General features: G+C 40.5%; 1 protein-coding gene across 1 annotated transcript in view; it reads left to right on the top strand.

The window, feature by feature from the left end:
• Positions 1–563: 563 nt before the first annotated feature.
• Positions 564–27,230, top strand: part of TM9SF3 (transmembrane 9 superfamily member 3) — a 48,283-nt gene continuing 21,616 nt past the window's right edge. The window contains exons 1-6 of the mRNA XM_088475809.1: positions 564–883; positions 16,145–16,340; positions 18,058–18,180; positions 21,875–22,035; positions 23,702–23,779; positions 25,707–25,838. Of these exons, the coding sequence (XP_088331935.1) occupies positions 812–883; positions 16,145–16,340; positions 18,058–18,180; positions 21,875–22,035; positions 23,702–23,779; positions 25,707–25,838 (762 nt within the window). The 5' untranslated portion in view covers positions 564–811. The remainder of the gene's footprint in view (positions 884–16,144; positions 16,341–18,057; positions 18,181–21,874; positions 22,036–23,701; positions 23,780–25,706; positions 25,839–27,230) is intronic.

The following is a 27,230-nucleotide window of genomic DNA, read 5'->3' as shown; positions in this document are numbered from 1 at the left end:
TACCACATACACACTGGCCGATATTGTGAACAATTAAACAATATCGTCGTTCAAAATATCGGCAAGTGTGTACGTGGCTTTAATTTATGATTGCAGACACCTGTGCTGAAACACCTGTCTCTTCAATTACCTAGTTCAAAACAGGTGACTGCAATCGTACATTAGGTGGGAAGTCCAGGAGCAGAGTATTTTATACCTATTGGAACGGGATAGGTCATGTTGGAGGGTGTGTATATATATATATATATATAATTACCTAGTTCAACACAGGTGACTGCAATCACACATTAGGTGGGAAGTCCAGGAGCAGAGTATTTTATACCTACTGGAACGGGATAGGTCATGTTGGAGGGTAGATATATATATATACATATATAGCTATACACACACAAAAATATTTTTATATATGTACGTGTATATATTTGTATTATATATATCTATATACACACACGCGTTTGCACATAACACCAGGCGTAGGGAGCCCATGCCTATACTACATATCTGTATCTTATATAACACGAGCACAGTACATGAGAGCAGTGGGTAGAGCCCATGCAGGCAGCCCAGGTGCCTAGGTACAGGTAACTCCGCCCCCAAGCACGCACACTGTGCACTTCCGGGATGCTGGCAGGAGGTGAGGCACTTCCGGCAGTGAGCTCCGTGGCCGGATGACGTGGCTGAGCGGCCGCTGAGGAGGCGGCGGGTGTCGGTAACAGGGGCAGCGTCTACATCGGGAGGAGGAGCAGGAGGACGGGTCACCTAGGGAGCCCCCGAGACATATCCGCCGTGTGCACCGAGCCGCCAGGACAAGATGAGGCCCCTCAGGCTGGTGCTGCTGTGTGTGTCTGCGCTGTGCGCCTGGGCGGATGAGCACGAGCACACGGTGAGATCCCCGGGAATGGGATGGAGGGTTGGCCCTTGGGGAGGGATCCTTACTGCAGTCCGGGGCTCAGTGCCGTCTACAGGCCCCTGTGAGTGTCAGTGCAGTGTGAGGCCTGGGTGTAGTGACCCAATGCCTGGTGTCTGCTGATCACTGGCTGTCGGAGCATATAGCAAGGCCTAACACTGCGTATACACAGCAGGAAATGCTGCCACTATGTCACTACTATATATATATCCTCTCTCTATACAACACACACCGAGTGTGACATGCGGGCACGTAAATTATATTTGCTGAAGGTTCCCTGTAATCAGCAGGTACATGTATGGGCTGCAGCTCTCCTTACCCCTGTGCTGTCTGCAGCTGGTTTGGTTGCTGACAACAACCACTTATACAATGGCCTAATCTCCTACATGCCCTGTTCCTTTTGTTATCTTGCTTCCTTTTGATACATTGTACATATTGGGGTTAGTAGTAAAGGCCATTTGAGAACTAACAGGCTGACTTGTATTTCGGTGCCAGCCCCCTAAATAAATAAAATAAACAGTGGTGGCATAAAATCCATTCTACACAAACACGACAGCTTGTAAAGTTATGTATTTTGTGTGACATTTCTTTCTGCAGTTTTTTTTTTTTTTTTTTTTGTACTGTAAGCTGGAATGCCTACACAGACATTATTAGCGCTCGATTCAATTGAATGGGAATTAAATTGCACTGGGAGGGAGCTCCCGAAGCTATTCAATTCTGCGTGCTGTTAAGGATTTCTTCTCGCTCCCCTCCAGGGGTGCGAGCAGAAATCCAACAAAATTACAGGCTCAATGCTGTTTTCTGCCCTTAGTGCAGCAGAAACAGCATCGCGCCAGGAAGTTTAGTCGGAGAATGCCCGTTCCCGCGATTAAACACCATGTTTAAGGGATGGGACAACAGGAATTCCCCGACCTAACAGCGCACAGAATTAAATAGCTCCGAGAGCTCCCTCCCAGCGCTATTTAATTCGCATTCAATTGAATCGAGCCCTAGCTCTAGAAATTTAGTGAAATAATATTTTGACCATATTTGTTTTCGTACGATATCACCGCAATACTTTATTTTATGTTTTCCATAATGTGAAAAGAAATTAGTAGTGTTGTAAGATTACCTCTTCACATTTGCTCAATATTTTATTTGTTCAGGCCTACTGACTGTATTGAAGAATACAGCACATATTGTGATGGGATCATACCTTGAGGACGATTTAAACCCATTGTATGGTGTGCTCTAACACAGATTATTATTTTAATAAAATCTAATTCTACAAGTGGATAGTCATTTGTTTGGAATACATTTTAGAAAGGTAATCGCTTTAGCTTTTGGTATTTTCAATGACATACACTCAAATGTTTTATAGTGTGTGGGGCAGTGTAACTGTTTAGAGGTGTGAGGGCTATTGTTACAACTGGTTACCTGGAGCTGTTTTCATAGTATTGTATAAAGGTGGATACACACCTATGCGATTATTGGGCTGATTGGTCTGAATTGGCTTCAAATGCCTCTGCAATGGGATCAGCTGCAGGGGCGTTTGAAGCGAATGCTGCTTAAAAACTGAGATGCCTGACCTCCCGATCCCAGGGTGCGCACTGATCAGATAATGACTCTGAGGATCAAAGCATTTATCTGATCTGCACAGTGGGCATGATTGAGTCTTTATGCTAATGCCACAGCTGATTTTGTGAATACTGAGATGGCCACTAGCAGCGGTGCAAATCTGTCTCTGTGTTCCTTCTGACTGTGGGCGCACCATCGGATGCACCATAGAAACTTGTAGCAGTCCTGTGGCAGGTGCAGTTTCTCCATCTGTATGGCATCCTATGTGAGTGGTTGTGCGTCTTTGGATGTAGTCACTCACATAGACATGCTCATATCTACTTAGCTATCCCCCTGTTACCTCCCAGAAATCCACACTGAAATCCACACTCCGAGTCCAAATTTGTAATGCATCTCCGTGCTGGACACATATGTAGAAGAGTAAACATCGGCCAACTACGTTAATGTCGGGTTAGCAAGCGATTTGGAATCAGGCCCAGCGTGTACCAGCTTATAGATGGAGACATCAACCGATATGTACTCATTCAATGAATAGTTGAGACGAGCCTTTGCTATTCTAGTAAACGTGTGCAAATCAGGAAGGATGTAGGGCAGTTATCACGCCTAATATCACCGAATGTCACCATTTTATGTGATCATCCTTTTTTTTTTTTTTTTTTCTTTTTCCTTCTAGTCCTATAGCAGAATGTTTAATTTGGTGGAATATTTAATTTAACCAAAGGATGTCCTGATGTGCAAAGTTAAATGTCATACCAGTGCATGTAGTCTGATTATAATTGTCACTCTAGAGTACGTTGTTGTAAAGCTTCAGCCCAGTGAGTCTTTATGACCGTGCTGTCCGCTCCCTGCCCACCTGTACACACCTGAGCTGCTGCAATCTACACTTCCTGCTTTACAGTAAAGGATCTGCCACATGGACAAGTAAATTGTTAGTTTGTCTTGTGAGCTGTAACTGCAAGCCAATGTTAATATAACCTAAGCTAGTTTTGTTTAATTGGGATTTCTGAATTGTCCCTTTAAGTACTGTATAATGAGGCTGTAGATAAAGCTGCAGTTATAGGGCCTGATTCAAGGAGGAACACAATGACTATTTTTACACAGATGGAGAGTTTGTTTGCTAATGCGCATACTTCGCACTGTGCACGGGCAGCAATTGCATCACGATCACACTTGCACTAAGGACCCACTTGCAAAGTGAGTGACAGGTAGTCAGAGTTTGGGGGTGGTAACGTGGGGGGTGGTTAGAAAAACGCAGGCATGCCTGACTGTTTAAACTGTTTTGTGGGTGTGCATAAATTAGTCATTGCGATCTCTTGTGCAGCTTGAGAGCTCTTTGCCTGTCGGAAGAGCTGTATTGTTTGTGGCTGGTCAGACTTGGCTTACATGTTGTGTGACTGCCCGATGTGTGTCGATGGTACCGATGTTCATGTTGTTGCACGTCGTCGTACGGATATGAGAAGGCAGCAGTGGGTGTCCCTACGCTCGTGTATGCTTGGAAGACATTAGCATATTTTAGCAACTACAATCCGTGAGAGTATGCAGCTGCGCCTGCATTACCGTCCGTCTCTGAATCAGGCCCATAGTATGTAACATGTAAAGATAATTAGAATGTATGCTACTTTAGCATCTTTTGTTTAGGAAGTGAAACTGTATGTTTGATTTTTTTTTTTGCTAGACTTTAGCAAATGCATATGTGACATCTCTTTGGATCTTCATAACGTTGAACTCTAGATGTAGTGTTCCCACTAGTCTGTTTAGCTGTGCGCCGTGCCCTGCCCAATTTTAAAGGGGCAGAATGCGCCCTGCCCTTTTAGCAGCACTTACCTCCGTAAATGCTGGGCACGCCCCCTAGCGTGACTAATTGGGGGCACATCACAAGGCCATGCCCCTTCCAGTCAACCACGCCCCTTTTCGGGAGTGCATGCGCTTCATACTCCATGCCGGCACCCTTAGCGCCCTGCCCTGCCTGCAATCTAGCAGGAACACTGAGATGTGTTGTATAAGCTATCATTTAATCTGCTTGAATTGTGCTTTTAATATACCCCTGAAAATCAGGGCTATATAGGTCTGAACTGGTATACCCATATATATTTCTGCCTGAAGAAAGACATTTTCTTGTGTCTGGATTTAAAAAGCCAAGCTGCCTAATAAGTACTTGACAGTGGGCCTGAATCAGAGCTGTACACTCATCAGATGATGCACGTACATCTCCGATGCTTAGGGGTCTTCGCCTGTGCAGGACTAATGTGCATGTGCGGAATGGGTCCTGCCACTACGGTTGCAGACTCCCTCAAGATGCAGCATAATCGACATGCTGTGGCATTTAGGGGGCGGAGCAGAGGGTGTGACTAGTCACCATTCCCTGAAAAGGGGGCGTATCGTCTTTGTATTCCTGGAGGGACGAGGATGGGGTCTGCGTCAGCTGATGCAATTCCGTCCATCTTTGAATCGGACTGTCTTTTGAGTTCCACATATGTCCATCTTACTGATCAGTAGAAGTCATTTTGAAAAATATACTAGTAATAAAAAACTAGTAAAATACATGTATTAAATGCAACTACTGTAGGTTAAAGGTCTTATATAGGCAATACTGTATGGGTCAATAGTTGAAATTGTTGGATTAACATGTATATTTTACTTTATTTTCGATATTCTGAAATTTTTTTTTTTTTTTTTTAATTTGTTGATCTCACATTCTACTATCCTAAAAGTAATGCTGAGGGTACAAATCGACCACCTGTTAATTGGAGCACCTCCATGCACTACACAATAAAGGCAATATCCATTTGCAGCCTGAAATTGGCTGAATGACGATCCTGTAGCTCAGGCAGGTTTGAAAACCATCCAAAGGCCCCCATACATACATCAGCAATCTGAAAGCCAGAACTGAACAATTTGAAGATTTATTGCCCGATCTTAAGGCCCCCATACATCAGCAATTGATTGCAGCAATCGTGCAATTTGCAATCGATTTGTGTATAAAAATCTTTCCCTTTTTCAATGGATTGCACGATTGCTGCAATCAGTTGCTGATGTTTGGGGGCCTTTAGGATTTCCCAATCTAGCAATCTGTGCCCATACACTACAGATCTTTTTCAGTGATTTGCAGATCGATTGCAGCAAAGACAGATCTGCCAGTCTTGAAAGGCCCATCATTTTACTAGTAATGGTCTGCAAATCTGCTGATCATGGCCATACACTAGCAATTTACAGCCCCAATCCATCTGTGAAATCCAGCATGTTGGACAATCTGATTTAACAATTCCAATCACTTTTTGGTTGCGATCTGCGAAGCCTATACATTGCAGATTTTATACACAATCATCTGCAAATTGCAGAATTGCCACAATCGATATGGGGGCTTTAATCCAGTGTTTTTTCAGCTGTTTTCAGGCTGTGAGTGATCATCGTTCAGTACCATACACTAATCGTTCAAACTAGTCATATGATCAACTGCTTTGCATGATTGTGTATTGTATGGCCAGCTCAGTTCATTACTATCATTCCCCAATGGTCTTTGCACACTTGTGAGGCAGAGACTGCTTCTTTTCCCTTTATGTTCAGCTACAGTATGTTGAACTATCGAGACCTAAAAGTAATATAAGTAATTGCTGGACCACAGCCGCTATTTTAGAAATGTAATTATGAATATAGCCATGCGAGTTTAGCTTTACACACAGGTTGTGCTGTAGACCTGCTTGACTCATTTTATCAGTATTGGGCCTTTTTCCATTGATATTTGTTGTGGCTTTGACATTACGTGATCTGTATCTGGTATGTAAACACAATTGAATGTTTATGCTATAGTTCATATTTAATTTAATCTAGTGACATGTACAATGGGTTTTTTGTGGAGGAACCACTAAACACTAAAATGTAAATGTCTGAAATACACAAAATATGGACCATGAAGGTCGGTACTAATGCTGCCCATCCATTTAACGATGCGGGGGACAACGGCACGATTACGACGCCGTCGTCTCCCTCGGGGTGAACTGCATACACTGAACGTTCAGACGTTCAGTGTATGCAGATCAATCATCCCCGAACATGGCAACCTGACAGTCGTCAGGTTGACCATCGTGTTCGGGCGATGATTGATGTTAAAAACGACCAGCGCATGCATCGCTGGTCGTTTTTAACCTTTTAATGCCCGACTTGCTGGCGATTACCAAGCAATGGAGCGATAACGACCGTCGTTATCGCTCCATCACTAGGTATAATTGCCAAGTTGACATTCCTATTTAAAAGATAAGCATTGCCTCCATTACTGATAGTTGAGCTTCTTCCCACATTTGCAACCTTTGATCTTTTATATTTAAAATCTTTATTGTTCTATATTACTTTCCATGTACAATAAAAGGCTTTACTGTCTTTCTAAACATTTGTACTGTTTTAAATGACTATTCCCATTTTTTTTTTTTAGGTCACTACTTCCTTGGTTTTGTTTATTCAGTGCTCCTACCCATTAAATCTATTTAATAAAATAGTGATTATATTAATGGCATTTTTTGTATAATTTATAACACAAAAAGCTATCTAACTTTAAAAAAAAAAATGTGTTGTATAAATCAACAGCACTTACAGTATTTGCTCTCAATGTCTTTGCTGTCTCATCAAATTCTCTTGTCTTCAGATCTTCTGTGCCTTCCCCCAGTATACTTCTCACTCTTTAGTACTGGGCCTCCTTCACAGCTACCTGCTCTCCCCTCTCTGACTCCTGTCTTAAGCTGGGTACACACCTGACAGATATATCTGCACATCGAGTGATTTGCAGATATATCTGCAGATGGTTGTTCGTACACACGGAACAACCATCATCTGGCCACGGGTTCCGCTGGCCATGGGGCGTGTCACGGCCTCTGCAGCTAGTCGCCTGCACACACAGCGCAATGGACAGATATATCTACCAGTGTGAACTTCCCCTGCACGCACATACTAGTAGTGACTTCAGCAGGTAATTACAGGAGGGATCACTTGTTTGTATTTGCTTGCAGCTGTAAGGGGTGTGAGCTGAAACCAGCCCAGTCTGCCTAAATAACTCTTGTTATGTTAGTGAACATGGTTCTGGTGGAACCACGTGCTTTAATGAATCTGCCGTAAGTAACCAGTCAACAGATCTTTTGCTAGATTACAGATTAGAATTTAAAAACAAAACATTGGCATCATCTGTAGAATTAGTCACTGTATTGCTGATCGCCATAATATTAGGCAGTTAACAGATACAACTGTGAGATTGAAGCCATGTTATGCACCTGTAGGTCTAATTCATGTTTCGCAAATGTATTAAAATGATGATTTTGCATGTTCAGGAGAGTGCCCATGACCTAAGCTTAGCTTGGACTCTTCCAACGCTGGTGGAAGAAAGTGTAGGAGAACCGCTGTGAAATATTTGAACGTATAGGGATCTTGTTTGATTCCCTTGTTCATTCCCTGCTGATCTTTTCTCTAAATATCATCTATGGTAATCGCCAAAACCAAGGGAAGAATTTAGTTTGTGTCATGTATTTCCTTAGTAGGTGTGTATGATCTCCTTTTCCCTTTTAACAGAAAATAGTTGCCTTGCACAGTACATTGTCTTTCACTAGCATACAGTAATTATTTTTTGTTGAATTTCAACGTTTGAATTTAATTTCCCAAGAAATTCGTTACTAAATAAATCACTTTTGTTCACACAAGAAGCAATTTAATTTAACTACATAGGACTGTATCACAGGTGGAATTGCATGTGAGCATGCAGAGAACGTATATACTTTATGAAGATAACAGTTGGTGTTACACCTGTACCCATAGCACTATTTCCACACATTGTGACACCATTCTGCCTGTTGCCCGGCATACTTGTCATTTGTAGGATTGTGACCATTCTATTTCAGTGTTGCTCAAATTTGTTGGAATGTTATATTTTTTGGTTTCTGTTCAGCTGTATATTTAACTGGCCTAGGAATGACCAATGTGATTTCTGAAAGTGGCGGAAATGTTAAGTGCCAGAGAAGAAATTAAATTTGAGGTGAACTGGAAAAAATAGTTGGTTGTAAGCTGCGTTTACCAACTCAGGCACTGAATTCCTTGCTTACTTTTAAACTACTAGCCACCAATCGCTGCCAAGAGCAGACATTTACATTTTTCTGTACATGGAGAGTATAGAGCATACACCGATCAGCCATAACATTAAAACCACATGCCTAATATTGTGTGGGTCCCCTTATTGCCGCCAACACACAGCTCTGACCCGTTGAAGCATGGACTCCACAAAACCTCTAAAGGTATCCTGTGGTATCTGGCACCAAGATGTTACCAGCAGAACCTTTAAGTCCTGTAAGTTGCGAGGCGAGGCCTCCATGGCTCAGACTTGTTTTTCCATCACATCCCACAGAAGCTCGTTTGGATTGAGATCTGGGGGAATTTGGAAGCCAAGTCAACCCCTTGAACTTTTCCATCCATCTATTATCGAACAATGTTTGCAGAGTGCATTATCCTGCTGAAAGAGGTCACTGTCATCACCTATGGTTATGAAGGGTTGTTGTTGTTGGTCTGCAAAAATGTTTAGGTAGGTGGTATGTGTCAAAGTAACATTCACTTGACAGGAAGGTTTCCAAGCAAAACATTGCCCAGAGCATCACACTGTCTCCGTCCGCTGCTTTCCCATGGCGCATCCTGGTGCCATATCTTCCGCAGGGAAACGCGCACATTCATCTGACCGTCCACATGATGTAAAAGAAAACATGATTCATCAGACCAGGCCACCTTCTTCCATTGCTCCATGGTCTAGTTGTGGCGCTCACGTCTCCATTGTAGGCGCTTTTGGTGGTGAACTTGGGTCAGCATGAGCACTCTACACAGCAAGCTGTGTAATGCACTGTGTATTGTGACGCCTTTCAATTAAAACGAGCATTCACTTTTTCGGCAGTTTGTTGCTATCCTTTGCTCCCCACGCGCATCAATGAGCCTTGGGCGCCCATGATCCTGTCACCGGTTCACAGGTTGTCCGCCATAGACCACTCTTGGTAGATACTAACCAATGCATACTGGAAACACCCAACAAGACCTGCTGTTTGGAGATGCTCTGATCCAGTTGTCTAGTCATTACAATTTCGCCATTGTCTTAGTCGCTCAAATCCTAACGCTTGCCCATTTTTCTTGCTTCCAACACATCAACTTCAAGAACTGAATGTTAACTTGCTGCCTAATATATTCTACCCCTTGACAGGTGCTATTATAATGAGATGACCAATGTTATTCACTTAACCTGTGAGTGGTGGTAATGTGGCTGATTGGTGTATATAATGTAGGTAACAATGTAACTGAAATTGTGAAAGAAATCATTAGATGTGACCAAATAGAATAATTTTTAGATGCAAATAGATGATACTGAACTCCGTTATAAAAGGTAATATTTATTGTTACATAACCAATGTTGTTTGTCTTCCGATATGAACATTACATGGGGTGCATATTTAAGCTGTAAAAATGGTGGTGTTGCAGTCAAGATGGCCTCTTTAGTTTGAAGCATGGCATTTTACTATTCTGGAATTGGCTCCTAAGCAGACCATTGGGCAGTTACAATTCCAATGACAAAAATGTTTAAACTACAGACACCTAGGGGTATATTTATTAAAGTGAAAGTTTTTAGAAGTGGAGATAGCAACCAATCAGATTCTACTTAACATTTAACTAGTACCTTCTAGAAGAGAATAGCTAGATCTGATTGGTTGCTCTTGGCAACATCTCCACTTTTAAAGATACTCTCTAGTAAATGTACCCCCTTATTTAGTTAATTCTACATGTCAACAAAAAAACAAACTTGTCCCTAAAACACCCCTTACAATGTACTCATTTTCTTTGTTTTGTGAGATTAGGAATCTCCTGTCCCTATACTAATAGATGACTTTACCTAATATGATGAGGTGGTTGGCTGTTGTAAGCTTCTCCACTTGTTTTACCTAATTTATCTCAATCCTGGTGTTGGTGAGGAAGTCCAAAATGATAAACAAACCCTTTCCCATTGACATACAAGATTGCATCACTTCAATTAAGGGAAAAGTTTAGGCACCTCTGCCCATTTTGAGCTATTTTGGGGAAGGAGTATATAGTATCTTGTATTTAAATTGTTGTACTCTTTTGTGTAGAGGTTGTCATGCATCTCTGAGTAGTATGCTCATTGCCATCTGATGGACGTTATTTGGATTGTTATTTAGTATGTAGAGAAGGTGCCAACACAACAGTTGAAGCTCTGTCACCTATGCATTTTGCTGGCACTCTCCTCTTCATGTCTGTTGCTTGGTGCATAAGTCTGCACATTCATTTTGCCTTTATTTTATTACTCTCACTCTGCCACTTTTAGGTTCTAGATACTTTTATTGGGTATGCAGTCAGTATGCTGATGGTCTAAATGCCGACTGTCTGCATCCCAGCAAGGGTCTAACAGGTGTCGAAATCCTGACGCCTGACATTTTACCTTCGCCAGGGGCCCGACGCCCGGCATCCCGATCGAAGGTAAGCTGGGTGCGGACAGCCGCGGGGGGTAGGGTTAGGTTAGGGGCTCCCAGGGGGTGGACTTAGGGTTTGGCATCCCCCAGGAGGGTTAGAGTTAGGCTAGGGAAAGGGGGGGGGTTAGGGTTAGGCACCCCCAGGGAGACTTAGGTTTAGGCTGCGGGGAAGGGGGGGGTTAGGTTTAGGCACTTGGGCGGGGGGGGGGGGCAGTAAATCATACGTACTCCCTTTTATTGGTATTTACTGGGAACATTAATCATTTATTATCTGAGGTGGAATTTGTTTGCAACACCTGTGGTTTTAATTAGGAGTTGTTATCAATGTTTGAACATAAACAATATACCGCTGACAAGGATTATCGCCGTCCGCAATCTCTAGCAATACAAAGATATAAGAATAGTACAAGGCGGTAGTCTTTGAATAAATATTGACAGCGCACAGCAGGAGTGAAATGTCTGCTTGAAATCCTTTTTAATTTTCTGTGGTAACTTGTCTTCTCTTGGACGATGCATACATTCAGAACTTCGAATCTGTCCATGGTTATCTATTGAACAATTAATAAAAAGTTTAAATTGATTCTTCATTTTCCAGCCTAACCCAACCAGCAAACCTAGATGATCCTGCCCAGTATGGTAGTACAATTCTTGAACTTTGATCCTAATATATTTAAATCAGCACTTCATGCCCAGAGGTTTACATTTTTTAGTGTTTTGTTATTTGCCATATTGCCTTGCAGAACATAAAACCGTAACATTAAGTAGACAAATATGTGCAGACATAAAATCAAGTGGCAAGAGAGGACTCTGCTCTTGTCAGTTTACAGTCCTATGAGAAGAGGGCTGAGATTAGACATGGGGAGCGAGTGTGGAAGAGGGAATAGTGTGACAGTGACTCACCACTTTCACACACAAAAACTTAAAAAATCCAGTTTTTAACCGGCATTTGAAACACTATATATTTTTGCCGGTCCCAGCCTGTACCCCCTTCACACAAAAGCAAATTCCCGGGTCAAGCATTTGGTCCCGATAATTTGTGGATCAACCCATGTATTTCTTCTGTGTGAAAGGGTCAATCCGGGTCGCAATTCCCAGGACTGAAGTGGTGGGAATTTTGACCTGGGTTGACCCCCATGCAGAGAAAGGACCCGTGTTGATGCACAAATTAGCAATTTGCTTTTCTGCGTGAAAGGGGTATTAGTGTGAAAATTGCCTTCATGATGTCCACCTATATTACTTAAACTGGTACGCCCTTACTACTTTCAAAGTGCAGGCCAGGTGTGTATGTGTGTATGTATATGTATATATATATTTTATATTGATTTATTTGAATTGTATTCTGTAGGACATGGGGGGGGGGGGGGCATTGTAGGGATGTGCTGCGATTTCTGTGGTGCCGTGGATTTGGAGCTGTTCAAGACCATTTCATTTTAAGATATATTGATGCAGGGACAGGTAAGTGAAGGAAATGCCAAATAGGCGGAGGTCGCAGTAGTTGAAGCTGAACAAATATAAGCATTTTGGTTGTATCATGAGTGTTCTCGCAGTTTTTTGAGGATGGCGGCAACAGAACTGGGAGAGAGTCTAAATGAAAAAGTAGTCAAGCAGAAGGCGTAATAAAGATTGGCACCAAGGTAGTCATTTAGAAGACTGAGGAAATTGTGGACTTGATAGTGTTGAAGTTTAGATTGAAGGAAGTAGCTAGTATAAGGGAAGTTCTGTTTTGGACATGTGGGGGGAATTCAATTCAACGCGAATCAAATAGTGCCGGGAGGGAGCTCCCGAAGCTATTCAATTCAGTGCATTATGTCGGAGAATGCCGGTTCTCGCAACTTAACAAGGGTGTTGAAGCGCGAGAACCGGCATTCTCTGACTAAAGTGCCCGGCGCGCAGCTGTTAGCGTCGCACTAAGCAGTAAGACAGCTGCGCGACCGGCACTTCTGTCGGATTTCTCTTCGCATCCCCAGGGTGGTGCAAGAAGAAATCCTTTGCCCGCCCAAACAACGCGGTGTATTGAATAGTTCGGGAGCTCCCTCCCGTGGCTATTCAACATCACAATGAATTGAATTCCAAACACCCCCCTGTTGAGCTTTTAGGTTGCTTTTGGAACAGCCATGTGAGGCAGGCATTTGGTTGCACAGATAGCAAAGGTGAGGGGGAAGAAGTAGGTTTTGTCTGAATGAAAAGGTAAGTTCAATAAGAGTAGAGGAGTACAATGCAAAAGGCCGTGGTGTAAGAATAGAGCCTTGCTGAGAGTGGAGGGTACGTGTTCCAGTGGTATAGACACTGAAGGAAGCATTGGGTTGATAGGAAGCGAGCCATGGTAAATCTGTCATGGAAGCCAGTGGAATCGGGATGTGTAGGGGAAAAGGGCTGATCAGCAGTGTTGATGTATGGCTTTTTTCCACTAGTATGTGTAGTTAGTTGCCTTTTAGGCTACCTATTGGCGCTAGCAACCTGCCTATATTTAGGTCTAAGGACAAACCTTTTGTTGTCTGTAGTATATAAAATAATTGGTGAAAATAAACTGGAAAAACAAGTTATTTTTTTCCTGTTGTTGAGCAGAAAAAGCATCTTAGACTATGTATAAAAACAAAACCACTATGGCTTATAAGAGTTTTATGCATCCTACCTGTTTCACTTGACCTTGCCCCATCCCCATACGTTGTTTGTACTAAGAAAAGGGTTTACCCCTTAGCACTGATGACCTCTGCAGAGCCATGTGGACACTTATGCTGTGGCAATACCCTATACATTTGTCTGTCAGACATCTGTCCAAACTGTCTGGTTGGAATGAAAACTTGGTAGTGTATGACAATCGACCATTTGCTAACAAACACTGGAAAATGGATCAAACGAATTTGAACAACCGTTTTTGTCAGTTTTCCAGTGTTTGGGACCATATGGTTGAATATCATTTGCTCCCATACATTACCAGGTTTTCATTCCATCAAGCCAGATTGGACAGATGTCTGACAGATAATTGTAGAGTGTATGCCCAGCACTAAAGGGCTGTCGTCATGATACTGGTTAGAAGTGGCTTTGTCCAATCAGATGTCAATGGCACCAACTTAATATACAGATCTATCTCTCCTGTCTATATATAAAAATATATCTATCGGCAGTCTGTCAGAATATCGATCATTGGACCATCACGACTTCACATTTCTCCATCTGCTGGTCTCTTCAGCTGCCGGGTGGGGGGTCCTGCTGTGCTGCCCCATCAGCAGCGTGGCAGTCACTGGGCGAGGGTGGAAGGATGCAAAGCGTCCCGGAGGCCCCTCTGCCATTGGCGGCTGCTGTAAGATTATTTTACTGCAGCTGCCCAGTGTGCGTCTCTGACTGGTCACATTGTTTGCAGCCATGTCACTTAATGCACAGCCTGTCGGGGTCACAAACTATGTGGTTAAATATTTATTGGGGGCTCCACCTAGTCCTGGCACATGGACAAACTGTTTAGACTGGGATATGTGGTTTTTACTTTTAACATGTATCTCTTGGGAAAGATCTTCCAGATGTTGATACTTCTTTAAATCCTTAATCTGAATCAAAGCCAGTCAAATAATGCAGAGGGAGATGGGTGGTATTGTCTTTGCTGGTAACTGTGACCTCTCAGTGTGAAGTCATTCTACTTATCTAGCAGGGCGTGTACATGGGTGATAACATGCCTCTGTGGAAGGTCTTTTCTTGTTTAAGAAATGAATTGCACTGTTCTCACATGATTAGCTCTGTTAGTAGGAGTTATCCATTAACTGATTTGGTATGGATAGAGCTCTTAAAGCCTGCTGCTCCTGCTTTAAAAATGTATTATTATTTACCCCCTTCCTAAGTACTTATAATCCATGTACTTCCACATAATACGCTTCACTTCTAATAGTTCTTGCTGGAAGAACGTAAAGAAGTGTAAAGTTCCAAACACTGGGTTGTATTTCTGCTCAAAGATGATAAATATTGTGTTTCTGTTCAAAGGAAAATAAAACAATTTGCACTGATTTTAGCCATAGTCACACCTTGGTGAATGCAGCTTATATGCAACTGCTAAAATAGAACATGCAGAATTTCTGGTCTGTACTTAAAGTGTGTGAGGGAGTGATGAACCATTACACAGTCCTCAATGCAATGGCTGGTCTGACAGCCTCACTGCTGTAGTGAAAATACTATGGGAGGGATTATGGACATTTATATGGGTACACAGGTGCTAGCTTATTGTACCACAGGGATGATACAGCTTACATTTATCTCCAGGAAAAACCACTCCCTAGGACGCCACTTTAATGCTTACTTAACTTCACTCTAACATGATTAAGTGAATCTTATTCAAATAAAGTTCCTGTACTCAATGTTCAAAGCCACAAACGTTCAGCTGAGTAATAAAACTTTGGTGACCAATATGGCCATAAGTAAAGCATTGTATCTGAGCAACCATAGGGCTAAAAAATAAGAGTGATTCTCTGAGTGACACATTCTAGCTGCACAGGTACATTGGTTGTTTCCTGGTAGTCATTCCTAAACTGAGGTCCTCAGTCAGCAATCAGGATAGATTTTACAGCTTTCCAATGTTAAGCATTTTAGTGGTGAGAAGTAAGGGACTGAGACATGTCATGAAATTCTCACAATACATACATGTTACTTTCTTGTAGTCTATAGCTGACCTAGGAACTTTGCAAATTGACACAATACAAAAGCAAACCGATTTCTATACACAAATATTCCCACTTTGGTCTTTTTCCTTACATTCGCTTATTGAAATACTTCTCCTCTGACATATGACATAAAGGGAATCTCCGTTTGTAAATTATCCAGCCACACCAATCGTTTTTAGTATTTGTAGCAGAACATGTGTGTCTGGTTATTAATGTTTAGCCTATGTTTGTGTTATTGCGGTTTCATTTACGCATTGGAATTTGAACCTTCGAGTGGTATGAGGTGAGGTAGGCCACATAGTATTTACTTAGAAGAACACAGCTTTTAATTCACAAGATAGTCAGCTCCGTGTGTTGCAGAAGTAATTATGTTTAGTAAATGCCCAGATGGCAATGAGTCAAGAACATCCATTTTTTTTTGGAGAGGGGGATCTTAAAGTTCAAAGAAGTAAACTGTATGCGCTGCTTTTCACTCCTTCCCATTTTGTACGTTTGTGGATGTGTAGTTCATTAATAGTGACATTGTTTCTCTTTTTCCTTTTCTCTAGTATGACGAAGGTGAAGAGGTGGTTTTATGGATGAATACAGTAGGGCCATACCACAATAGGCAAGAGACATACAAGTATTTCTCCCTGCCATTCTGCGTTGGATCACAGAAAAGTATTGGCCACTATCATGAAACCTTAGGAGAAGCTCTTCAAGGAGTTGAATTAGAGTTTAGCGGGTTACATATTGCATTTAAAGGTGAGAGAGAAAAAAACAATAAGCAAGCTATTCACCACTGCATACCCCACAGCACCTGCTCCTTACGATTCGCAAATAGGGTCTCTTAACCCGTGTTTCTGGAGAAAGTTGTTCTGACTGAAATAATGATAGTGACATCTCCAATGTCCTGTATATGTAAACATCACCAGGTTGTATGACGACCAGGATTTCTCCCATCCCTGACTCGTGTTTCTCCTACTACTTTATATGCCTGTCAGAGCTGTCGACCATTTTGTTAACACTGTACTGCCCCACTCCCTAATCCAGGCCTGGCCAATCTGTGACTTTCCAGCTGTTGTAAAACTACAAATCTTTATAATATTTCACCAGTTGAACTGTTTTGAGTGTATACTGGAATAGCTGGAGAGCCACAAGTTGGCCAGGCCCACCCTAATCAATCAGCAGCTAAAAACGTTGAATATAGTGTCTACTATTTTGGATGTAGTAATATTAGTTATGTTGTGAGGTTTCAGTAAAGTTAGGGCCTTTGTAACCCTGTGGGAGAGAAATAATAGTAATACCCCTTTTACACCGGAGCTAAAACCCGGGTTTTTGAAGGGTTAGCCCGGGCAGCTCCCTGGTGTAAAAGGGGAGAGAGTTGGATCGCCGGGTCGAGTGACCCGGCAATCCAACCCAGGTAACTAGCAGGGTTTAACACGGGCGTAGCCCGTGAAACCCTGCTGTGAGAACATCGCACTCCGTGTCACGATGACCTGGAGTGTGCTGCTAGCCGGCCGATTGGTCCGGCTTCAGTGGCGCTTGGAGATGTCGTAATCTCCAAGCGACCACTTTCACTCCGCAAAAGCCGGGTCTATGCAGACCCGACTGCGGTGTGAGCGGCGCTGACTCGGGAATATCCTGAGCCGGCGCCGGCAAAATTCCGGGTCTGATCCGGATAGGAACTTTGTTCCAACTCCGGGTCAGACCCGGAATTTAGGTGGAAAAGGGGTATAACTGAATGCTGAAATTAGCATTTTTATTATTTATTGGCAGTATAAATTGTCATATTTGGACTATATAATACATCATTGGTCTCTAGTCAATATTAACTAAATACATTTAGTATGTATATAGCTTTGTAGTACTAGTTAGTTAATCATTGTATTTGATGGAATTTAATATCTTGCATTTGTTTGCCCCTTTTTTCATATGATAAACAAAATAAATTAGAAGCCTATTTATCAATATAGTCTACCAAAAATGTAATTGGGCAAGCTAAGAAATGGAAGCGCAGTTGTCACAACATAAAAGCCCGCTAGTTGGCCTGCACATAAAGGGTTGTTAATGTGCCAGCTATAAAGTGGTTAAGTAATATTGCTAATAAACGCATTCTGAATAATTAGAGTATTGGAACATTGTTGTTCTCATAAAAATGACCTTTATATAGTAATATGTTCATATTTTCAAGAACAATGTATGCATATATACAAGCAGCAAGTTGAAGTTCAGCAAAATGCAAAAATGTATGCTTTTGTAGTCTATTTTTATGAGTCTCTCTTATTCCTTCTGTTTAACTGTGATATTTTGGCACTGTGGTGCAGAGGGACCTGTGATAAAGTACAACAATATGAAAGTACATTTTGTATTTTAACTGCACCTACCGTCTGTGTGTAGTTAATGCCCAGTCATGTAATGTCACTGACTTTGTATAATGTAATAGTTATGGTAAATTAATGAGATTTGTTCTTTTATACAGGCGATGTCATGCAATCTTCTTATTGTGACATTGAATTGGACAAAGCAAAGCGAGATGCATTTGTTTATGCAATAAAGAACCACTACTGGTACCAGATGTACATAGATGATTTACCAATATGGGGTAAGACCTTTATTTCCTTAAATATAGAAAATAAGGCTAAATACATTTCACGCAGCCAGACAGTACGCAATCATTGTGATAAAACCTATTCAATTAATATAAGATTATGCTACATCCATTTTCCTAAACTACCGGCAATATTTTATATATAAAGTGTATTAAACCCCTCTTGGAATACAATTAAAACAAAGTATTGCTATTGACTTAATAATATGCAAATGATAAAAAATAGGACTAGTGCTGCCAAAGTTTGTTGACCCCCCTCCTCCTGAGATTTTATAGAAGCAAGTTATATATTAATATGAACTATGTATTGCATGAATATTGTATTAAGTAGGTAATCACACCATAACCTAACAATTCTCAATTTAAATAACAGCTGGAACTAGAGCAATAAAATAGCTGTGCCTCACCATAACAATTATCATATCATGGACTCGCATTCTTAAGTCTGAATGTACTTCTAATTATATTCATGCAAAACAGTTGCTGCACAAACTGGTTCAATCCAATTAACGACCGCTTTTCTAGATTTTCTAGTTGTTTAAGCACAATGACCTTTACTTATATTGGGGTATGCATTCACTATAGATGATTAACATGTCAGTCATTATATATAACATTAGTAGCTACCAGGGTACTTTTCTTTTTCCCATTGATGATCGTTTCATGTATATACTAGTTTTTGACATGTGCAAGACACAAACTCACTGATCAATATATCATCTTGTTTCCTAACAATATAATATGCGTTCATGAACTAAAGAACTGATGGCATCTCATATGGCTTTGATCTCAATAAAATGTATATGGTGGATTTGTTGCGGGGACCTCTGTCAAGCTGCTTTAGTCATAGACTGAGTCCAGTATACTTTTGTAATGGAGATCAGTCTCTTTATCTACCACCTGATGCAGGAACACAATTTTACATTGCACCTGTAGTTGTTTTAGTGATACAAAGGTCACCTAGTACCATACTCTGGCATAGCAGGCAATCCAAGAAACAACAAAAAGTATTCCTCCAGCACACTGAATGAAATCAGCAATAAGATTTGAAAAACTACATGGTGGTAGATAATTCAGAGATCTCAGTTGCATATATTTGCAAAGATATGGCTAAGCCTCTGGGCCGCGTCACGGCGTCTCTGATACCGGAGGTCCCTATCACTTTGGTCAGAATCTGGGGTGCAGAACCTCAAAAAAGCCGGCGATAGCAAGCCATCCCAGCGAAGCACAGCAGTGAGAGACTAAAGTGTTAGTACAAGATTCAAGCAAAACTATGTGTTAATAAGTGAAAAGGTGTGATTAAAATGCTAAGAAAAATATATATACACAATATAATAGAAACTGTGAAAGTTTCCATTGATGGGCAATCCAACCTGTCAATGAAAAATGCTGTTCCTGTTGAGCAAGAGGCATAATATGTACATATCCACATGTAACTGCTGTATGTTATGGGCAATTATACACACAATGGTTTTGTTCGGATGTAAAAAAAAAGTGGTTATTTTTTTTTCCCCCATGGATCAGTAACTTTAACGAGCATCGGTTTTGTGCCGTATGCTTTCATTCTCTATTCAAACTTTAAAACAGAAGACCGTGGATGGCAGTCGTCCTTGTCAGCAGTTATTCACGACTGTAAAGGCCCCCATACATCAGAGATTGATTGCAGCAATCGTGCAATTTGCAATCGATTGTGTATAAAAAATTTTCCCTTTTTCAATCGATTGCAGAATTGCCACAATCGATTGAAAAAGGGAAAGATTTTTATACACAATCGATTGCAAATTGCATGATTGCTGCAATCAATCTCTGATGTATGGGGGCCTTAACACTGCAACCGTGCCGTCTGAAAGCATGCATGTGTTTGTATTCAAACACTTTACGGAGGAAACCTGACTCTCTTTTTTTTTTTTTTTTTTTCTGTCTAGAGAAAACCGTGTGTGTGTGTGTGTGTGTAAAGAGCCGATCGGTGTAGATTCAAATCCTGTAGGAAATATAAAGAGCAAAAAACTGTAGCTTTGTTTGTGTTTCTAATTAACTTATTTCTGTACATATGTAAAGTGTGTGGACCCAAACCTCCCTGTTTATATATATATATATATATAATAATCTGGTTTGTGACTGCTTTAATTTGTCTCCGCACCACAGCTCTTTTTCTGTGTTTTATAATTAGACCGACACACAGCCAGGGTCCTACCAGTATTATTAGTCTTATGTAAGTTGTACATAGACAGGGTCCCAACTGCATGATTTGTTATACACCAGTGGCACGTAGCTGGTCCAGTCAGCATTATTTTTTGTATGTAAGCAGTACGTAGCTGGTTCCATAGTTATCACATATAAGTAGCCCATAGCTGTTCCCGGATCCATTATCTCTTGTATTTAAGCAAATGCTTCAGTGGGGGCGTCCACGATGCCCAGCTGCACACACATCGGCCATGTACGGCAAGTTTTTGTAGTGCCGTACTGTAACTGCACATTGTGTACAATTGATTTCCCCTCTGAGAGAGAGGTTTCCTACTCTACCGTTAGTTTTTGTACCGATCTGAATGAGGTCACTTTTTCACATGAGATGGAATTGCCATTTTAGCCTAAATTATGCTTAGTTTTTTAAAGAGGTAATCCATAAGAATGCTGACTAGTTTTTATATATTGTAATTAGTATGTTATGTGTACTTATATTGTTATATTCTGTTATTTGTACCTTTTATGTTTGAAGAAGTTAAAAATTTTTATGGTTACAATAAGCAAAAATGTGTTTTTGGTTAAAAAAAAAAAAAAAGTGTTTATACCTTGCTGCTTTAAGATTGCACATGGTAAACTTCGGGAAAAATTCAATTCTGTACAATGGCCGCAATCTGTGTTAAGGAAAGGTGCATAGCGGCACCAACATTGCAGTTTTACCTTGCACCCCATAGAGGAGATCATGAAAATCTGCAGTGTTGGACTACCTTAATATTTGGTAATGTGCACATCCGCACATTGCTGCCCGACATCACACAGAATTGAATTGCCCATTAATGTTGGGATCTTAATGGAATTTATTTTTAGAAGGTTATTGCCAGTTTCAAGCAGTTTTTAATATTTGTGTCTGATGTACTTGCGTAGTACTGTGTCTTAGATGGTTGGGGTGGTATGCAGTCTGTGTGTGTGTGCCTATCATCAAAATGTTTAATAAGTGGAGCAAAGAGGCTATAAAGTATGCCCAGCAAAAGTCAGCAGTGACTGGCCATTAAGTATAGTGAGTGAAATTAAGTTTGATTTGGATTACACCACTTCTGCTAAAGTGACCTTTCTCTAAGGACTTGTGGATGTTATTGAGGGATGGGTATGGGATGCCGGCTTTCGGGTTCCCGGTGGTCAGAATCCCGACAGGGTTAGAATACCGACACTTTGTTGGTCGTTATGCTAACCCTCCCTCTCTTTTTACCCTGACCCTCCCCCCTTAGTGCCTAGCCCTAAGCCTTCCCCTAGTACCTAACGCTAACCATCCCCCTAACCCTGGTACTTGCCATCGGAAACCTTGCGGTCGGTATATTGATCACATCCTTTTATTGATATGTAATAACAAGTATATGTAAAAAGTATTAAAACCAATTTTCAGACAAAACTGATAATCTAGATTTGATTTTTTTGGCTTTTTTAGTTTAGCTGCTACTACAGATTTCCTCCTTATGTGTGTTAAATGTAGGTATTGTTGGCGAGGCTGATGAAAATGGAGAAGATTACTTTCTTTGGACATATAAAAAGCTTGAAATTGGATATAATGGGAACCGTATTGTGGATGTTAATCTTACAAGTGAAGGAAAAATCAAGCTTGTCCCAAACACAAAGGTTCCAATGTCCTACTCTGTAAGTTAATAGAAATCATGCAGTCGTTGCTTTAGTACCGATCATTATACTATTTTATTTATTTTATTACTGTTATTTATATGTTGCGTTAATTAAAACTACTAAGACTTCTACTGAGCTCCCAATGACTAAATGGCTTCAGCTATGACCAGAGTGGGATGTATAATCACTGGATTTCACATAATGACAATAGTGCCGCCAGATCACAACTGGTAGCTGCTAGTTCAAAGTCTAAGGTTTTACATAGTGTTAGAACATTGTTTATTCATTGCATCTGGTGCACGGTGTGAATGATATTGTATGTACGTTCTCATCGGAAGGAAAATCTGACATATCTGACATGCCTGAACGATGGACGAGGAACAATGCGCGTTCCTGTTTGTCAGATAACGATATCTGACATCTGATGTGTTTGCAGTCAGACTTGAACGATTCCATTCATGTAAATTCGTTCAAATCGTTCAAAACTTTGGTAAAATCGTTCAATCGTTCATCTGACAAATCTGACCATGTGTATGCTCCATTAAGGTTGTGTATTAATATCAGGATAATGTAAGGTCTGACATACAAATATGTACTCAAATGCTCCTTAGCAGCAACACGTTGCGTCCATTGCATGGTTGACATTTAAAATTGCCATGTGTATAATGTTTGTCAAAAGGATCTACAGATACCTTTTTTTACAATTGCTTAAACTGTGCTAATACTTTGCTAAATACTCCATGAGCTAATGGTAAACCATCCTTCTATTTTTTTTTAAAGTTTGAGTTAGTGAATTAAAGCTGTACACCTAGGCAGCTATGCAAGTTATTCCTGCTGCAGAGAGGAATGTGGCAGGAGGACCAATCGGAAGCTGCAAATCCTGCTCACACACCCCTCTACAGCATTACACCGCTTCCAAACACCACCCTGGGTAGAATTAAAGTTTCACTCTACGATGAAGGTATCTGGCTAATGATCAAATGTATTTTGATTTGAGCCTTACTACATCATATGCAAATATATAAAGTTCAGGGATTACTCAGTATGAACTCTTTCAAGGCAGCCAGACACTTCCTTGTTCACTGCAAAAAAATAAAAATAAATCCTTCTCTTTAATGATCCCTATCCAATTGCTGAAAACCATGTAGACAGGGCCAGGATTTCTGGGAACAGATCTTGTGTAGTGTCCTAATAGACAGCCTGATACATTTTCTGAAATCCTAAAGCCCAGATTTTCCCCTACCAGTCAGAAATATTCTGACTGGGAAGAGTGTTATGTACATAACTGGCGTGGTGATTCGGCGTTTACACTGAGGCATTTTGCTATCTGAGTTACCTAATTGGTATCCCATCTTGCAGATAGATATAGCTATCTAATTTTTATTTTCTTTATTTTTAAATGAAGAAACAAAAAGTAGTTAAAAAAAATATCACGTTTATTGTGCAACATTTTACGTAATTGTAAATGAAAAATGTATGCACATCCGGTAGTATGTAATCTAAAGTATTCTTTATTATTCCAGTCCAATATATTTAAAAGTACTTCCAGTTTAAAGAAGTACTGACATCAGACTGTGACTTGTAGCAACAGTGATTTTACATTGTTGTCTCTGGCTCGATTATAATGTTTGATGCTCATGAATGATGATGATCAAGTTAATATTTTATTCCATGTGTCCTGTAGGTTAAATGGAAAAAATCTGATGTCCGGTTTGAAGATCGATTTGATAAGTACCTCGACCCCTCATTTTTCCAACACAGAGTAAGTACTTGATTTCACACAAAACATACATACAAAAACAAATCAATCCCCAAAAGAAGACTCTAAGGGAGGAGGAAAAGGAAGAAAAGTAACAATCCAGAGTGCATCAAAAAATGTTCAGTCCATGTCACCCAATTGTCGCTTTACAATAAAGCATAAGATGTATCAAACAGAATATCACATGTACAGTGTAAAAGATTTTCTGTTGTATCTCTTGTACCTTGCATGGGGTATGGATGACTGCTGTTTTAGCATATACAGGACTGGGTGCTGTGCAGTTGCAGAGATCCATGCGACTCAGAACACGGGTGGATACTCTCATTAGACTTTGCAGCCAGCATGCAGAATTTCGGCAGTGTTGCCAACTCCGAATCCGGTCCATAATATCTTGTACTTAGAATGCCAAAAATTGAGTGTTTATAGACCTGTATGGTGTAAGCATAAGTACTCTTTACTGCGCTAGGCACTATTAATAAATTGAAATTCAAATATCTATATCAGGTTTGCTGTCTGTTTAATAAACAGGAGGCATATTGTAAAATAAAAACTGATATTTAATACATACAAATTAATCCACATAGACAACAACACATGAATAAAAATCAGTCATATAAAAAACTGCAGAGATCATATAACTCTAATAACTCTGCATTAATATGAGAGTATAACTTGATACCATATCACTGAGGTTCCACAGCACAACGTTCTGATACTGCCACTGTTGTAACAGTGTGGCTTTAAAGGTAGCAATTAGTTTCCAATGATAAGACAGCTAAATTCCGCTGTTTAATAAGCATTCACTACTGGCGTCCCAGTGTGAAGTATAGTCACGCTGGAGAATTCACGCGTGAATATACTTCACACTGGGACGCCAGTAGTGAATGCTTATTAAACAGCGGAATTTAGCTGTCTTATCATTGGAAACTAATTGCTACCTTTAAAGCCACACTGTTACAACAGTGGCAGTATCAGAACGTTGTGCTGTGGAACCTCAGTGATATGGTATCAAGTTATACTCTCATATTAATGCAGAGTTATTAGAGTTATATGATCTCTGCAGTTTTTTATGACTGATTTTTATTCATGTGTTGTCTATATGTGGATTAATTTGTATGTATTAAATATCAGTTTTTATTTTACAATATGCCTCCTGTTTATTAAACAGACAACAAACCTGATATAGATATTTGAATTTCAATTTATTAATAGTGCCTAGCGCAGTAAAGATTTGTTTTTCATCTTACAATTTACCTTGAACCTCCGGCAGTCCCGAACGCACTTTAAACACACGATGTACATACGATCTCCGTTACGATCGATTGCGTGCCTGCTGAAAAACTGATTATCATTATTCAAAATGTCACTGAAATGACAGCGGTCAGATGCATGGTGAAAAACACGGCGCGATCAGCATACGAATACGATGGATCATATGGGCTGCACATCTGATCATGCGATACGTTTTAGGAGCTGCGGAGAGCACATCGGATCTTATCCTCCTTAAAAAATACACGATTTCTACACTATTCATCTTACGACACGTTGAAAATCTGGCAATCTGCTCGGATCGTGCTATTGTATGGTTAGCATGAGAATACAGTGCGAGCAATTGTCACATTCATTCCTGTTACAATTGCTGTATAGACACTTCAGATGTTCCCCCTTTTCAAAAGCTATAATGCCTTTTATAGTGTCTTTTTAATACATCACTTATAAGGGTAATACATTTTTAATTCTATGACTGTGAAACAGTTATTAACGCATTGTGTTACTATTTAGTTGCTTCCAGAGCAAAATCTGTGGATTTAGAGCTGGTGCAACAACCTTATCGGCAAAGATGGGATTATGCTCTGAACCGGTACAACAGAAATACTTGGTTCATGTGTGTGACTTACTACATTTTAAAACATTTTGTTTTTTTTGGTAGATACACTGGTTTTCAATCTTCAATTCTTTTATGATGGTTATTTTCTTGGTGGGATTGGTGTCCATGATTTTAATGAGAACCTTGAGAAAAGATTATGCACGGTATAGCAAGGAAGAGGAAATGGATGATATGGTAAGAATTTTGCATTACATTAGTACCCACAGTAAACTTGGTTATGTAAAATGTTAACTGTTTCATTGATAGCGCATATAAACCAGCTGTACGGTTTCATCTCCCACACCACCATTCTGCACTGTTTTGCCTTGCAGCAGAACGGTTGCATAGTGGTTAGCAATACTGTCTCTCAGACCTGAGGTAATCAGTTCAATTCTTGACAAAGACCATAACTGTACAGAATAAAAATTTGAAAACCAAATTGGTGCTTAAATCTACATAGAAACACAAAATTACAGATACTCCCCTTATATAACTGAGGGCAAAGTGTACTGATGACACGCTGGTGGTTGATAAGTCTGTCACTATTGCTTCAAATTGGAGTAGAGATGATGTCAAATTCAGAGTTTCTTCCCTGGTTTCCCAAAATGAATGGACTCTGGCAGGCCAGTCACATGGTGACCATTTCAACATTCATAATGTCCACACCGCAGTGTCGACATTAGACAGGTAACATGTCAAAATATCCGTAAATGCACAATGTCAACATCTGAAATGTCTCAGAATGCAGACTGAGTTGTTGGGATAGGGGAGTAATACTTCACAGAACAGCTCGTCAGATGTCTGCATCAGATCTGCTGCACATGTGACTGCCAGGACCCAGATGAACGGAGCAGCTGTGACCACTGGGCCACCAGGGACGATGGCTCTACATTCTATCATGTATACATGATGAATCTCTACAAGCCAAACCTATCGACATGCTGCATGTTAACAGTTTGTCCATGCCGTCCTAATGTATATCGACATAATGAATGTCGACCTAGCATACCACCAGCCTTGGTTTATGACAAAAATGTAACCCTAGTGTGTGTGTCCATGTGATAGGGTATATAGATGAAAAAGGAGGAGGCGGCAGCTGGGTTGGGCTGCACATCCTAATTTTAAACCTAAGAGGTGCTACCATGCTGAGACTTGTAGTTCCATGCAGAAAAGCACAAATGCAGGTGCACACTCTAAGCACTAAGAATACTGATAATCAAATCATTTATAATAAACTAACAATTAACATGGATTTTAAATTGGGTTATTGCATGTTTGCAAAAAATGTATGCCCACCTACCACATCAAGGTGAACTTCATTTGACACATTATCTGTATTTAATATACACTCCTTCTGCCTGGACTAGCACTCCTCCCACCTGGTACATGTGATTACAATATAGGTCACTTGCATTGCAGTCTACATATTGGAATGAGGCATTTATTATAGCTATGTTCTGTGTAAATTGTGAGTATTACGGATGTTGGAGACCCACCTGATGAGGTTCACCTTGAAGTGGTAGGTGGGCATACATTTTTGTCTAAATGTACTAAAAACCAAACTGATGGGATGCCGATAGTCAAAAT

Source organism: Taudactylus pleione, unplaced genomic scaffold, assembly GCF_031769625.1.
Source record: "Taudactylus pleione unplaced genomic scaffold, aTauple2 ptg000016l, whole genome shotgun sequence".
Taxonomy (NCBI): Eukaryota; Metazoa; Chordata; class Amphibia; order Anura; family Myobatrachidae; genus Taudactylus; species Taudactylus pleione.
Note: the sequence above shows the minus strand (reverse complement) of the source record. Positions and strands in the feature narration are given on the sequence as shown.